This window comes from Nannobrachium achirus, assembly GCF_963921795.1.
Source record: "Nannobrachium achirus genome assembly, chromosome: 5".
In the NCBI taxonomy this organism is placed as follows: Eukaryota; Metazoa; Chordata; class Actinopteri; order Myctophiformes; family Myctophidae; genus Nannobrachium; species Nannobrachium achirus.
In genome coordinates, this window is record NC_137814.1 from 31,504,171 (window position 1) to 31,521,357 (window position 17,187).

Below are 17,187 nucleotides of genomic sequence, written 5' to 3' on the forward strand. Positions count from 1 at the left end.
GTAAGTTACAGTAGAATACAGTAAGTTACAATACAGTAAGGTACGGTACGGTACAGTACAGTACAGTACAGTAAGGCACAGTACAGTAAGGTACAGTAGAGTACAGTACAGTAAGATACAGTACAGCAAGGTACAGTAGAGTACAGTACAGTAAGGTACAGTACAGTACAGTACAATATGGTACAGTCAGGTACAGTAGAGTACAGTAAAGTACAGTAAGGTAAAGTAGAGTACAGTTGAGTACATTAAAGTACAGTACAGTAAGGTACAGTAGAGTACAGTAAAGTACAGTACAGTAAGGTACAGTAGAGTACATTAAAGTACAGTACAGTAAGGTACAGTAAGGTACAGTAGAGTACAGTAAAGTACAATACAGTACAGTAGAGTACAGTACAGTAAGGTACAGCAGAGTACAGTAAAGTACAGTACAGTAAGGTACAGTAAAGTACAGTAGAGTACAGTTAAGTACAGTACATTAAAGGTGTATTCAGTGATAATGAAAGTGGCCGGGGGTCATCTTGTCACAGCGTGGAAATGTTTAGTTTTTTATAGATTTTCTACACCATTATAATGTTCTCATTTTGATCATTAGACCCAACCACTGATTATCGGTAGGCCTACATCGCCAGCTTCAGGATATGTATGATACTGATTTACTACGAGACTGTGGCATTTTATGAGTTCAGTAGTTTACAATCTGCATTTAGCAGACGTTCTTAATTAAGAGCAACTGTGGTTCTCAAAACTTTTATGTTGACTATCATCTAACTAAACATCATAACATAACTACGGCCATACTCTACCCTGATTGGTCGAGGACTGGCTGGCCACCTCTAAAAACTGAATCTAGCTATGCTCGTAACACGGGCCATGGTGGAAGTCCTTATATGGTCAGCACACATTCTAGTGAGGAGAATGAATGGAAAATGTACCAATTATATTTTTATTTGAATGAAATACAATCACTGAATATACCTTTAAGGTAAAGTACAGTAAGGTACAGTAGTGTACAGTCAAGTACAGTACAGTAAGGTACAGTAGCGTACTGCGAAGTACAGTACAGTAAGGTACAGTACAGTACAGCACAGTAAGGTACAGTCAAGTACAGTAAGGTAAAGTACAGTAAGGTAGGGTACAGTACAGCACAGTAAGGCACAGTAAGTTACAGTAAAGTACGGTAAGGTACAGTACAGTAAGGTACAGTAAGGTACAGTACAGTAAGTTACAGTAAAGTATAGTAAGGTACAGTACAGTACAGTACAGTACAGTACAGTACAGTACAGTACAGTACACACACAGGGTATAGCTGCTCAGATTCACCGCTCCACTTCGAACAGGCGGGACTGGGCCCCCACACAGTAGGTGGTGCAGGGCCAGGCTGGGCCCCCACACAGTAGGTGGTGCAGGGCCAGGCTGGGCCCCCACACAGTAGGTGGTGCAGGGCCAGGCTGGGCCCCACACAGTAGGTGGACAAGGTCTCTCTTTCCATGCCATACCTGAAGGCAGCATTCAAGAGAATTGCCTTGTCCAAACTCTCCTGAACTTGAATGCAGCATCTTATGTTGAAAGAATTGCCCTCTCTGTGTAGAAATCCATGCCATTTTACGCCACATCGCCAGTATTCACTTGATTATGTTTAGTTCAGTGTGGTATCAAGTACCGAAAGCTCTTACTGGATGGAAAGAGGGCATTTGCATTTCTTTCACCATAGTAAAAACTTCATTCATGGTCTGGAAAGGGCACTTTTTACAGATGGTTAAAAGGGCAGGGGCTCAAGTTGATGTCCATGTGTGCACGTGCCTGAACTCCTCCAGCAGGGCTGCTCAATGGTCAGCTGTAAAACTGTACTGGGCAGCTTCTAGATGTGTGACTGTGTGATAGATGACTCTTCTCTGTATACTCCTGCAGAGGTTCTCAAAAATCCCACTTTTGGATACTTCTGGAATACTTTTGGAATGTATCAATATGACTTCAGTTTAACCACTTATACTTAGTAAAACAGACCTGAGTTGCACTGTACTTGGTAGGCCTAATTGGTCTTCAGCCTACAGAACACATACCGGTAAGTCTCTTCACCTAAAATAGTACCGTAGCTGTACAAGCTATTTTTGGTGAATGTAGCCCCCAGAATAGGGATGCTGGGTTATAAGTGGTTAAACGGTATAAAAGTATAAAAGTTTTCCTCGTGACATACTATATGTTAGGCCCAAGAAATATTTTCATATTTGACATAAATGTAAGTTAAGTAACAATGTAATTCAGGGCTGCCTTGCATGAAAACGTTATTTGTAGGGGTGCCAAGAATGTTTGAGAACCACTGCCCGCAGACGTAGGCACTACAGTAGCAATTTGGCATTCAGCAAAGCAACAGTCCCCAGACTCCAAAGTCAAGTATACCACAACAAATATCTCACATCTCTTACTGACAGCATCACAGCCATCATTTATTTCAATTCCGGTGGAAAATGAGCCTGACGTTTGTGGCCTTTGGAGGGCTCCACAAAGTCTAAAAAGGAATTATAAGTTTTCAAAACTTTTTTGATTTATGTCCATTGTTCACAGTTAATGCACACTCTCCTCTCTTTTCGGTTCACATTTGGGCTTTGCGTTTTTCTTTACGATAGTTGAACTCCAAAATGTTTTATTTTTTTTCTCTTCTATTTCTTCTTCTTTTTCTCTCTTGAACATGTTTACAATGTTGAAATGTTGGATGACACTGCAACAATAGCACTGAATCAGAAGCACAATATGACATACGTCAACAGTTGCATAAGAAACTGATAGTGACGCACAGCAAAAATAGATGGTCTAAAGCACCATGTGTCACATCACACGCATATCAGCCTCAAGGTTATCAGGTTTACAGAATATCAAAAAGACGCCAAGGTACTTAAAATTGCAGGCAAATTATACTTTGTTATTTTGAAAGGAGTGGGCAGTCCACACCCTTGGTATATATATCTTTTCTTTATTGAGAGGGATGGAAAGCTAAGTGCAGCATGCAGGAGACAGGTAGGAAAAGGAAAGTAGGCCATGGGAAGATTTCAGCCTAGCTAAGCAGCAGGCATGTGTGGTTCTGGAGGTGAGCGCCTTAACCTCCATGGCATCAATGGGCACAAAACACACATATCAATGCCATAACAAACTACTCATTGCCACCCACACGGATGAAATAGTGCAGGTTACATCTGCGCCACTGCAACAGCACGTCACTGTCAGACAGAAGAAACCTTGTATCTCCAAGTTTCAAATGTGTAAGTTTTTTCATAATGTAAAGGCTTAAACCCTGCTTCATCATACAAGACTGTCGCACAAAAGTAGTGAAAACAGCAGATCTACAAGCACACAACGCGTTGTGTGCTTGCAGATCGTCTGTTTTCACTATCTTAAGTGCTTTTTAAAATGATGAATACAAAACGAACGGTTTTGGACATACAAGGTTTCCAGCCGACAACGACGAACAACAACAAAACAAAAAACAAAAAAAACATGCACAATACAATCAGCGATGTTCCCTAACCGTGATTTACATTTTACCTCCCTGGGAACTGCTGAAGTCAGGAGGTGCTGTACCACAGGGCAGACAGCTACGACTATATTTTAAGAAGTGTATTAATATCCCAATGCACTGGCGGAGAGAAACGACATGAAAAAGAGGCTTGCAGCTGTTTTAGCTGCCCCAGCTGGACCGTAGAGAAGTTATGCAGCTTAGTCCAGCAAGAAAGCAAGGAAGAAGAGAGAGTCCTATTATTTATTTATTAGGCAATTCTTTCCCCTGTTTTTTCTTTTCTTTTTGTTTATTTATTTGTAGCTAGAAGAGTATAGAACGTTATGCATTGTTTAACAGAAACACACTAATTAAAACCGCATAGATGTAAACTTGCCACCACGGGTTAGACTGTCCATAGCTCACCATTCAAAATCTAGTAATTATTTTCCATAGTTGTTCTTGACATGGGGTATGGGGACCCCCTGGGGTCCTTGAGATGGTTCCAGGCGGTCCCCAGTTAAATAATTATTAGTTAGGAACCAAATGGACCTCTACAGGTTCATTTGGTCCCATTTGCACACTATTCATTATTATTATTTCATTTTATTTTTTACAGCGTAGATGGGGTCCCAGAAATCGTATCAAATCTCGGTCCATGGATTAATTCATATCGAATTGAAGGTCCTGAATTAAAATGGCTGAGAATAACTGCTTCAAGATAACCCCAAAAATCCACAGTGTCAGTTTGGCTGCAACCATCAATGCATCACCCTAAATACTGCTGTGAACTCATGTTTGACTCCCGGTCCCGTTGAGCATGCTGCTTATGTGTGGCCTTTCAGAGGGGGAAGATATATCACCTCATTGTCCCCTTTACACATGTCTCCTTGACCTTTTGAATGGCACATCAATCCGTCTTGGACAAGACATGACTTTTATGTGAAACGACCACTCCAGAGTATAATGTGTGGCTATTGGCATTCATCATGAGCACGCGCAACTCTGATTGTGTGAAAATAAGCACTAAGATGGGCAACTCGCGGGGCTCCGCACTTAAATACCAACATCTATCATATGTGTCACGAGGAATAGCCATTTCAAGGCGCATTACACGTGATTTCCATTTTAAAAATGTCAACATTGGTATTCAGCATACGGCAAGGTGCCCTGATAAGCTATCCCTCCACTGTTTAATACACCAGGCACATAGGATTCAAGAAACAAAAGCAGGCCCTTCCAGACAGGATGCATCCATCAGCACACAGACGCTTACGTTTAATTCATCTGTGATACATTTGCAGAAGAGGAGATAGCTTTATTTCAGCACAAAGAGCCAATTAGCTGGAACATCTGATGAATTTCCCTGGTCATTACATGCACAACCCACTTAATGAATGCTGTACATTCATGTTATATCTGAGTGGAGTGAAGAATAGTTATGCACAAAATGGTCGTGGTGAAAATAACAATAAACAGAGTTTTCCACACATTCATTTTGAGCATATATTATTATCATTCACAGAACAATATAGTGATGTTAACATTACTTTGCTGTACATATCATTGTGACTGTTGTGTTGTGACACAACTGACAACTGACAAAGGAACTAGAAAACATCTCTGATTGGCTTGAGTCATCAGAATTAACCTTAAACGTAAAGAAAACAGTGTCAATGTGTATCTCAATACGTAACAGGCCTGTTACAGATACTTTTGAGGTAATAATCAAAAATGAAACAATCTCTGAAATGAGTGAAGTCAAATATTTAGGCATTATACTGGACAAACATTTAAAATTTGAAAAACAGATAAAGCATATATGCAAGAAGGTCAAACCAAATTTAAACTGTTTCCGTCACATAAGAAGGGATTTAACATGTCAAACTGCACAGCTGTATATGCACGCTATGATTTTCTCACATCTGTCATACTGCATTACATCATGGTCACAAGCTTCCCAAACTGTATTACTACCATTAACATCAATATACAAACAAGCTATAAAAATCATGGATCAGAAACCAATGAGATATCACCACTGTGGCATTATAAGAAAACACAACCTTTTTACGTTTGAAATTTTGTGAGTTTCTGTACAACCAAACTGGTTTTTAAATGTCTACACAATCATGTCTCACCTCTGTTCTCTGGACTGATACAGAGACGTCCAAGCTCTGGTAGAGCAACACGAGCTTCAACAAATGGTGACTGTATTGTTCCCACCTGCAGTAACTCATTTGGACAGTCTGCCTTCTCAGTTAAGGGGGTAGACCTTTGGAACTCCTTGCCTACCGTTTTAAAACTAGAGATGGATGGTAATGTCTTTTACAGAGGACTCAAGTTATGGTTGAAATCAAATCAACTGTGTTCACATGAATAGTTTCTGAATTTCTACTTGCTGTGTGACTTGTTTGATTATGGCTATTTATGATGTTGTATGTCCCACAAGCTGAAGGGTCAGATTGTTCTTATTGGTATTGGTAACCACATATTATATTTCTTTGTACTTGACTGGGTTTTAGATTAGTATTATTGTTTTTGTACTTGATTGGGTTTTAGATTACTATTAACGTTTACTGTACTTGATTGGGTGTTATATTTGACTATTGTAAAATAGAAAAGCCTCCTGTGGACAGGTGATGAGAATTAGTACTTGTGCTAAAATCACTTATATCAATGCATCTGGTTCGTCCAATGTGATTGTGATGTCCATATTCAAATAAATAAAACATAACATAACATAACATAACAAACCTTGAAAAGCATTTCCGTATGGGGAAGATTTTTTTTCCCCTTCTCCCTTGATTCCAATTTTGCAGATTGTTTTGACCTATGACAAGGCCCAGACCCAGTGGCTCCATACACTCCACTTCTTTTCATTGGACTATTCCCTGGGAACTCCCTGGGAACTCTTGCTCTTTAGTTCAATGACTTTGTCACTCTCTCCCTTGGCTCCTTCCCATCTTCCTCAGCTTCTCTCTCTGTTTCTTCTGTCTTTATTTTCCTCCTCTTCCTGGCTTTAATCATTTCATCATTGATTCCCTCTTTCTTCCTCACTCATGTACTCTCTCCTATTCTTTTGCCGTTCGATGGCTCTTTCCTCCCACTCTGTCCTTTGTTCCCTCCCTTTCTTCCCTTTTCTGCCTTTCTTGATTTTGTTGACTGTTAAACAGCCAGTTCAGCCATCAGCCTTATTGTGTGTGACGAACCGTAAGCTTTGTACTCAACCTCTGGCTACACGTGCTAAATGTACCGAGTATGAGCTGTTCCCAATGTCATACATGCGTTTAATTATAAATAAATCACATCCAAGAAGCTATGAGCTAATGTTAGAATAATTTGCTGTTATATAACACTATCGCTAGAGAGGAACCATGCTTTTGGTAAAATAGCTCCTGACTCCATTATATTTTTGAGAAAACCACAATCTTCTTTTTTGTCTAGTGATGGTGTAGTGCAGGGGTCTTCAACAGGGGGTCCGGGACCCCTAGGGGGTCCTCAGAGTTACTACAGGGGGTCCTCCAAATCTTTGTGTGATAGAAACTTTCTTTTTATAATAACCACTTGAACCCATAGTGTCCATGTTATGAGCACTTTGCTAAAAAATATCGGTCGGTCGGTCGGGTCGGGCGGGAGGCGGGCGGGAGGCGGGTGGGAGGGCCTTCGATTTGGAGAAGCGCCAGGGCCCGGGAATTCTTAAATCGGCACTGAGCACATCCAACAGAGCAGTGGGTGTGCCGTGGTAACAGATAGGAGTATTTTCCGGACAGGAGAATAGAGCACCGAAGTCTGACATCACTGCCACTAGAGAGCGCTGTCCCCCTCGGTCATGTTTGTATTGAAATTCCCATAGGTGGAATTTATCCACAGAGTCCCATACCTGATTTGTTTCTTTTTGGAACACAGTTCTTATATGTTGCGATCTAAGGGTGCATTCACACATGCATGGTTTAATGCAATTAAAATGAATCCTGAAGCGCATTGTCGGAAAGTGCGCATCGTTTGGGCATGTGTGAAGACTCATGCGTCTTCTGTTGCCGGATTAAACAAACTAATTCAAATCCAAAAAAAACCCCAAAAAACTGTGGTTTCGATCTGCAACAGCATATGGTTCACTGTTGGTGTGAAGGCAATCTAAGATAGGGATTCCAATACAAAAAACAACGCGGTGACCCAGGGGTAGTGTGCGTGACGACAGAACTTCTGTACTCCATGGCACAATTAAAAATGCGTATACAGGCTGGATAGCCTATATTTCAGTGGGTGTGTTCAGTTCAGTTGCAGTCAGGTAGAGTCAGTAATGACCAATACAATTATCGCTTCTCAGGTAGAGTCAGTATAATGACCAATACAATTATCGCTTTTTTGCACCACTTAAAAGGAGCATAGCGCACTGTGCTCAGCCAGTGGTGTTCTGTTAAAGTCCAGAGTGTGACTGAAGTAAAAGTCTTGGAAATGATTCTCCCAAGAGCAAACTGACGTGTTGTGTGGGTGGTGTGGAGTTGTTAAACCAAAGCAGCTCAAACGGACCGCCAATTATCTTGGGAGGAAATCACAACATTAAATTACACCATGCATGTGAAGTCGTGTTTTTTGTTTTTTTATTATGTTTATTTCTTTTTTCCTACATTTTGTAGTTGGGTGAAGTGTTGGCATATTTGACATTTGTAAAGTATCTCATTATGAACTAACCCTATATGCATTCTGCATTGATCTGTATGCTTTGGTACGGCTTACATGGTCTTTTTGGCTCATTTGTAAAGTATCTCATTATACAGTATACTAACCTTGACCCTATGCATTCTGCATTGATCTGCATATCTGTATACTTTGACACGGCTTACGTGGTCCTTTTGGCTTATGAAAAACTCGTACAATATATTGCTCCGACTATGTGTGAAGTCCCATAATTATGTTTGGGCTTTCAGGTGCATTAAAGAGGTGGTGCCATAGTTTTGTACTTTATCTGGTTTTCATGTGTCTAGGAGGTTGACAGTATTTCATTAGACCCCCTGGTGTGGTTGTTATGAGCAATTATGTATTCCCTTTGCATTTTGGATTTCTTTCTCGAGGCTGCCACCTTGTGGGTCAAAAGTGCAGATCCAAAAACACAGATAGAGTGACATCACTCTATCTGGAGATAATCATCCCCTCCCCTTTTACCATTCACCCAACACACGTGGGTGTGGCTAACTTCAGCCGGGTCACCACCCACCATGACAACCAGGCATACTTAAAGGGCCACTTCACCTCTGGGACAACCCGATCTTATTTTATTGTTGTTTGGGACACGATCAACACAATCCTGAGTTATTTTTTGTGTTCAATCTGCTTTTTGAGATATTTTAGTATTTCAGCATGTACTAGTGATGCGTTTTGCATCATATGATGCAAAACGCATCACTGATGATGCAAAATGCATCCTAGTGATGCATTTTGCATCATCAGTGATGCTGAAATACTAAAATATCTAAAAACACAGATTGAACACAAACAATAACTCAGGATTGTGTTGATCGTGTCCCAAACAACAATAAAATAAGATAGGGTTGTCCCAGAGGTGAAGTGGCCCGAATTTGAACTCTTTCTGTACACTTTTTTGGAAAAAATATTCCTCCTAGTATAATCATAAAATCATAATACCTGATAATCATGTTTTAGGGGAGGAAAAAATCATGGCACTTCAACTTTAAGACTCAGACCATGCAATCGATATCTGACCCAATAAGGTATTATATATCTTTTCCTGTGACTAATAGCAGCCAGTTCTACTACCTGACCCATTGATTTTCTCTAATTGAGGGAACATGCTGTGTTGTCCCTCTTCAGCTCCACACAGATAGGGACCATGGGGAAAGTGAAGTCAAGTACACACTGTCTGGCGAGGGAGCCGGCTCCATCTTCACTATTGACCAGATCACTGGGGACATACACGCTCTGGTTGGACTTGACAGGTGAGCTCTCTCAACCACTGCAAGCACTCTCATGCACTCTCATGCAATCTCATTCAAAATATGATTATTTTGGGGGTCGCGGCCTGAAAAGTTTGAGGACCACTGTTGTAAAGATCTAAGGCAGTAGGACCCTCAAATGAATACATATGTATTTGGCCACAGGCTCCCATCTGAAGATATTCTGCATCAGGGCCCTCCATACACATTTTGTGTTGTAAAAATGTTAATCAAATAGGCCTATTCCTAATCTTTTCAAGCTTTTTGGAAAATAGACAGATCTGCAAGCTTACAATATGTCGCATCGGGGTTGTATTTGGCGGAATGTACAATGTGTGAGCAAGCATGTGACCGGATGAAGGGTTTGGGTTTTGACTTTTTATACTTACCGGTATATTATTATGTATAATTGTACTGAGCTTATGATGCGTAATGCCTCCAACAGACGGTACTGTAACGCATGTCATTTGGTCAAAGCATTGTCTCAAAGGTGCATTCCAACTTCTAGCCATTCTGATGCTTCCCATACCGCTCGGCTGTGCTTTTATCGATGGCTTTATTGATCACCCACCACTGTGACCAGGGAGCTAGTTAGCAGTATTTCCTCCTGCCTATTACATCTATACTGCATTTGACTTTGGAGAAAACAGTTAAGTCAATGCACATGCACTGTGCAAACCATTGCGTAAAAACCTGTAATGCCCATGAGGCTGTTCCAGAATAGCTACTGGTATTCTTGTGATGCCTGCAGCGCTCGTCTAAATGCATTTTCTGTTGCATTGTCACCGTGCCCATAATCACAGTAAAGAAAGCCCTCCCGGGTATTTCTGCTGTCACAAGATGCACTTCAATTACAGTACACCTCAACCAGATAGAGACGGAAATATTCAGTGCACAGGGTGTGCTTTGACAGGTTGCTGTCTTTTAATATATATCTTATGTAAGTGTATAGCGATATACAAAGCAAACATTATCAGGGATATGACAGAACAGAGTCGTTTCTGACATTGATAAATAAGACATACCTGGGCTGACTATCTTGAAAAGTGAATGATGAATGTCCATTCAGTGTGCGTGATTAAAAATGCTATTCTCACCTGAATAGACCAACCCCATTTGATTTGGTCCGTTCAGTTTAAAAGAAGTGGTATACACCCTTTATTGTCTGTTCAACTGTTTTGGAGTATGCATTGTTTTGGAATATGCATTTCCTACAGTATACAGTATATGGCAAGACCAGTGTTATCCATAGGAAATCGTATGATTGGCGCTGTGTCTGTTTGCATGTCTGCGTGGCTGCCAGCAGTTTTATGTCACACAGTATAAGCCAGCATCAAGTTATATACTTTTTGAATGCAAGAGTCAATACTACCTGGCCATCATGTGAATATATATAGTGCAACTTAAGTCGACGTTAGAACACCAATATAAATAAATACAGTAAATTCCCCACATTATGAGTTGTAATGTCTGCACTCATTGGCCTCAGTCCAAGCTGAGGCCGTCTTTAGCACCTTAGATGAGTTTAGATAGCCTTTGTGCACCAACACTAATATCACAGACACATGAACGAGCATGACGGTAGACTTCATGCCTCCATATACGGTCCGTCGGTCTACTCTGCTTGAACCATGATCGTCATATCATGATAATAATCAGAATTATTATGTCCCTTTCCCCCTTTTCCCCATGCCTTTTCATACTCATGCACAACCCCAAAACATTGTCATCACATGACCCAGATAAAAATAGAGAGGTAGAAAGTGAAAGTGTATGAGAGACCGATAGAAGAACATAGCAATGTACAACTGGTAATCACATGCTGCGCTGTCGGTAGAAATGTAACTGCATACTTCGCTATTATTATTAGTCCATGCCTCCCGGCGGAGATTTGTGTGATACTGAGCACACCTTTCTAGTTATTATGATGATTTGGGCCCATTCCCAAAAGGGGCCATCCCCACTAGCTCTTTACTGAAAAGTGTCACTCTATATTAAGTCATACTCACAGCTCTAGAGGGCACTCCTTATTATGAGGAGGGAATAAATAAAGAACTGTGTAAACTTAGAATGGCCTAGGCCCTAGGGCACTCTCCACTGGCAGGAACAAACAGTCGTCGCGATAGCTACTGACACACCCAGCTCGCCAGGCTGCTGTCAGGGGTGTCGCACCAAATTCTGGGCCCTGGGTGGGTACAGGGTTTCACTGCTGGCCCCCCATGAATGTTCTTCATGGGGGGGGGGGGGGTTTAACCCATTTAGACCCGGAATGCATGATTACGCATTATTTTGTGCTTTAACTATTGAAAAATAGCAGATATACAAGCTCACAGCGCACTCTGCAAGATTGTAGATCTGCTATTTTTTTTAAAATCGTGAACAATTGTGCTGAATATTTCAGGTTTTTTGAAAAACCTATGTTTCTATGTCAGTGGTGCTCAAACCTTTTCATGTGAAGGACCCCCAAAATGATACGTATTTGGCCACGGACCCCCATCTCAAAATATTTATTTCCAGAGACCCTCCAGAAGCAAAATTTGAGTTACAAATGTTCGCATAAAAATTTTCAAAGCTTTACATTTTCACGACTTTTCAAAAATATCAGATCTACAAGCTTGCAGCTGCTGTGAGCTTATATATCTGCTATTTTTCAATAGCTAAAGTATAAAATAATGAAGGCCCCTCCACCTTGGGCCCTAGTAACTCCCCCCCGTGACGCCCCTGCTGCTGTGTCATGTGCCGCCTAGGCGTTTCAGCGTTTACAAGAGGCACTTCATACACGCGCACTTCCAAAAGCATTTCCTGTTCTTTAGTTTTTCATTAGTGCCTTCATACAGTGTGGTTAGAAGTACATTGATGTTCCCCTTTATAGTTTTAAGTTCACCACACATTCCATGATTTTATGAAAAGCCATCCTACTGCATGTGAGCTTCCACTGATGGATTAGTAATCCATGAGTAGTGAGTTGTAAATCACACACTACACCTGCAAAGAGCCACCAGGACCTTTCAATATGGCAATTTATTGTATCTGTATGTACTGGTAAACAGAGACCTGCTGGCTTTAAGACCCAAATAAGAATGAGTGGGTATTTGTATTTTTAAATGATCCATTATAACTATTTGACTAAATCACAGAAGTGTGTGTTAATCCAGGAGGGGATTTTACTTTTGTGACTGTTAGCAATTGAATATGAATAAAATGCGTATAAACACCTGTGGTGGAATGTTCTGTGATTAGTGATTCGATTCGATTAGATGTTAAATTTACCATTGTTTGGATTTAAAGTGGATTGAATGGAGCATCGCCATAGTTCAGACAAGCAAGCCGTTTCCCTGCTCATACTCCCTCGGCTTATATAGCCCACGTGGAACCAGTATGTGATTGGAGCCTCCAATCACATACTGGTTCCACGTGGGCTATATAAGCAGACCGACATTTACACTTACACGCTCAACATCACTCACTGCTACAGTAAATGACAGCTTGTCAGTGATTAACTCCCTGTATAGATTTTAGGTTTTCACTGTCTTGTCAGCATGTCATTCAATGCAGATTCATATGTATTGTTGCGACCGTCAGGTCGCAGTTACTATCAAAACCTCGACCTCGATCAGTCCGTCACTCAGTCCGTCAGTCTGTCTGTCACACGTAACACGTCACACTTACTGACTTTTGCCCTGCTCATATCTCCGCAACCGTTGCCCCGATCCATGCCAAATTTTGCACACACACTCCTTGCCTACCAAACCCATCAATTCTCACATTGCCCTCTTCTAGCGCCACCATGAGGCCGATTCTTGCAAAACACATTTTTGGACACTGCTCCTACAAATTTTGCCCTAATATCACGCAAATCGGTACACACGTGCTCTACACGCATCTCATCAACATGAATCTGTCCCATTTAGTGCCACCTTCAGGCTGATTTTTTAAAACATATTTTTTGAAACTGCTCCTACAGATTTCGCCCTAAAATCACGCAAATCGGTACACACTTGCTCTACACTCATGTCATCAACATGGATCTGTCCCATAAAGCGCCACCATCAGGCCGATTTTTTCAAACACATTTTTGGACACTGCTCCCACAGCTTTTGCCCTAAAATCACACAAATCGGTACACAGTACAGTATGTCTACACTCATCTCATCAACATCAATCTGTCCCATATAGCGCCACCAACAGGCCGATTTTTTCAAACACATTTTTGGACACTGCTCCTACACATTTTGCCCTAAAATCACGATGCGACCTGACGATGCTAGTGTAATGCCTGTGAATCTTCAGGTTCTGTCCTATGAGGGGTTCACATGTCCATAATAGCTGTGGATATTTAGGCTCTGCTTCTGGGGTGCTGTGATGGGGTTTGTGATCTCAGTGTCCCTGTCATACTTGCGCAGATTGTTCTGGATCCATATGTATCTGCTTTATAATGTGAATTTGGCTGTGTTTGAGTTATTCTGTTGTACATTTACCTTAGATTATTGTCTTGCTGCAGGTTTCATACTTTTACACAGCAGAACACATAATATAGCAAGGACACATACTGTACACTATTATGGAATGTGTTGTGCTTGATGCAAGTTATCCAGGCTGTGCATTCCATGCAGTGTCCTCCACTGTGCTTCATAATAGGGATTAGGGTTTGGCATGCAGTGTTGTTTCTGACAAACATAGCATTTTGTCTGCCAAAACCTCTTTTTATCCGTCCACAGAACTAAACATTATTCTAATAGCGTTATTATGAAATGGGGTATACCTGTACACGACTGGATATTTCATTCATCTCATAATCACAATATCCCAGGACACAACATCCTATTTCATTATCATCAGTAACAATATCCTCTGTTGCATGTATTTGCTTTTAAGCTGAAAATAACTACATTTTCAGAAAAAAACGTACAAGATGTACTAACATTATCTCTGATTGGAAGTTACATTGTAACTTCTCCTTTCATAATGACATGATCAGTGACCATCTAGTTGTTCCATTCCTCCCTATACAGTATGATGCTACTCAATGATAATGATTTGCCTCAACTTATGCACACTCAAAATACTACACATTTATAACGCAGCCTGTACAGTGGCTGCAAAAAGCAAATGTTCATTTGAGAATGAGAATGGAGAATAGCCTCATTATATTTCTCTCTGATGCAAGTTGTCCCTGTTGAGTACCAACAAACCCTTCTACCGTCTGCTGGCTGAAGCACACTGACTTCTCTTTACCTAGCCTCAAATATGTATTTTTTTTAATTCTTCGAATACTTTGTATTAGAGCCGGTCAGTTAGTCCTTTGTGCCAGTAGCCATTAAGCTAAATAAACAAGCCACCACGTGTTCTGCTCTGTCCTTGGATTAGTGACTACTGCCCACTCACTCAGGCACTTTTTCTCATGTACAGGAAATGGAATGTACACGCACGCTCCCACCCACCCAAACACACACACTCAAACACACGCACACGCACATGCACGTGCACACACGCATGCACACGCACGCACACACACGCACGCACACTCTTACTTTTACCAGTGGCTGTGTTTCATGGCTACTGTAGTACTGCTTTGACACCTGAAACTCCCTCATGGTCAATAAAGGTCCATCTATTTGAATTCTTTGCTCCGGTGGATCTTTATGGTGAGATTGGTGTAACATTTCATTTTACGTTAGAGGCCAAGGCATGCAATAAAAGATTAGCACCCACAATAGGCTATTCTCCATGCAGCCACTGGTGTCCTACTTCCTTGCACTTGAGCAAAGCAAGGAATAAACCTTAGATTACCTTAACCCTGATCTGTTGGTGATCCAGTGTTGGTGACCCAGTGATCTTCTCAGCTTTTGGCCTACAGTATACGTGTCTGTGTATCTGTGTGCTCTGTGCTGGTGTATGCACAGTCTGTGTGTTGAGAGCGGTGTGTGTGTGTGTGTGTGTGTGTGTGTGTGTGTGTGTGTGTGTGTGTGTGTGTGTGTGTGTGTGTGTGTGTGTGTGTGTGTGTGTGTGTGTGTGTGTGTGTGTGTGTGTGTGTGTGTGTGCCCGCCCACGTGTGAAATTTAATAATGCCGTCCATACTTAATTCCTTTCATACACTGTAATAATTCATTTCATCCAAGCAATCTCCACATTCCATCCATTCTGATGACTCCCACAGGGCTTGGAGAGCTGTGCTTTATTGATGGCTTTATTGATTACCAACTCGTGTGACCAGGGAGCTAGATAGCAGTGTTTCCTATTTCCTCCTGCCTTTTACTCCTATACTGAATGGATTTGACTTTGGGGAAAACAAGTCAATGCAGATGCACTGGGCAAGTGGTAATATCCCCTGAGGATGAGCCTCAGAATAGCTAGTGGTATTTCTGTTCTGTTCACTCAGCTCACCTGCACCTTGCATACAGTATATTGCATCTATGAATTAAAATTTGTATGCAATCAGTGATGGAAGAAGTAATCACACAAGTAAAAGTATCAATACACTATTCCGCCCTGAGACTGGGAGGTCGGGGTTCCATCCCCAACCGGGTCATACCAAAGACTCTGAAAAATGGGACCCAGTGCCTCCCTGCTTATGCATAAGCATAGACATAGAAAGGTAGACACCTCTTCTGGGGCTCGTCAAAAAGGATAGGTATTTCTTGACAGAATTATTCTGCGTGCGTAACAGACACGGAATTTCAGTATAGGCACATCAGAGGCAGGTTGGAGCGGGTCTTTTCGTACGCAGCCTCTAAGAACAGCCGAGCCGTGCAACATCTAAACTGGAGGGAAACATGCCAATAAAGCTCTGTTGAATTGAATTGATTGAAGTCCCGGAAATAACATGCTGTGCCTTCAACACTTCCGCACTTACGCCTATCCTGTTTGACGTGTCTCTCCAATGAACTCCAGCGGCAGAAGAGGTATCTAGCTTTTCTATGTACATACCTGTAAGTCCCTGCGACATACAGTACAGTACTAGCGTCATGTTCAGGGGGTGTACTTGTACATCAAGCTGCCTCATGCTACAGAAACATGAGATAGGCTCCTGCCCTATGCGCCTCAAGGCTCTGCAAGGCTTATTTATATGTGATTGAACAATTTCAATCGTATTCATGTTCCCGCAGAGAGGTGAAATCGTACTACACGCTGAGGGCCCAGGCCGTTGAGATCAACACCGGTCAACCTCTGGAGCCGGAGTCCGAGTTCATCATCAAGGTGCAGGACATCAATGACAACGAGCCAAGGTTCCAAGATGGTCCCTACACTGCCAGCGTCCCTGAGATGTCCCCTGCAGGTGAGAGACAGGGAAGCAGAGCACAATTATCCCACAGAGCGGTGGTTCTCAACGTATTTAATTTCAAAGACCCCCATTTTTGTATTATTATTATTCACATTTCTGGGACCCAAATCTACAAAGTAAAAATGTAAAATGTAAAATAATTTAAAGTTAGCCTATATGTTCAGTGATTTTTCTTTGGTTAAAATAAGTACTCAGTACTCCAGCTCTTTACTAAACAGAGTAACAGACAATGGATTTTCAGGTCAGGATACACATTTTATCCAAGAGAGTCCGGATACAGATCAAACAACTGAAATTGCAAGTGATTAAACAAAGACATGAGCACTGGAACTGTAACACTAAAAACAAGTTGATAAATTGGTACTCTCTCCTGTCCTGATTGGCAGAAATGTTGTCACCTACCTGAAAATGTATTTTCTGTCTAAAAATATCGCGGCGCGACATGACACCTTTAATATACTGTA

The 17,187-nt window shown here is 41.4% G+C and overlaps 1 protein-coding gene across 1 annotated transcript in view; it reads left to right on the top strand.

Moving 5' to 3' along the window:
* Positions 1-17,187, top strand: part of cdh12a (cadherin 12a) — a gene marked incomplete at both ends in the record, with an annotated part of 93,759 nt that overhangs the window by 19,047 nt on the left and 57,525 nt on the right. The window contains 2 exons of the mRNA XM_080725718.1: positions 9,320-9,444; positions 16,548-16,717. Coding sequence (XP_080581844.1) covers positions 9,320-9,444; positions 16,548-16,717 — 295 coding nt within the window. The remainder of the gene's footprint in view (positions 1-9,319; positions 9,445-16,547; positions 16,718-17,187) is intronic.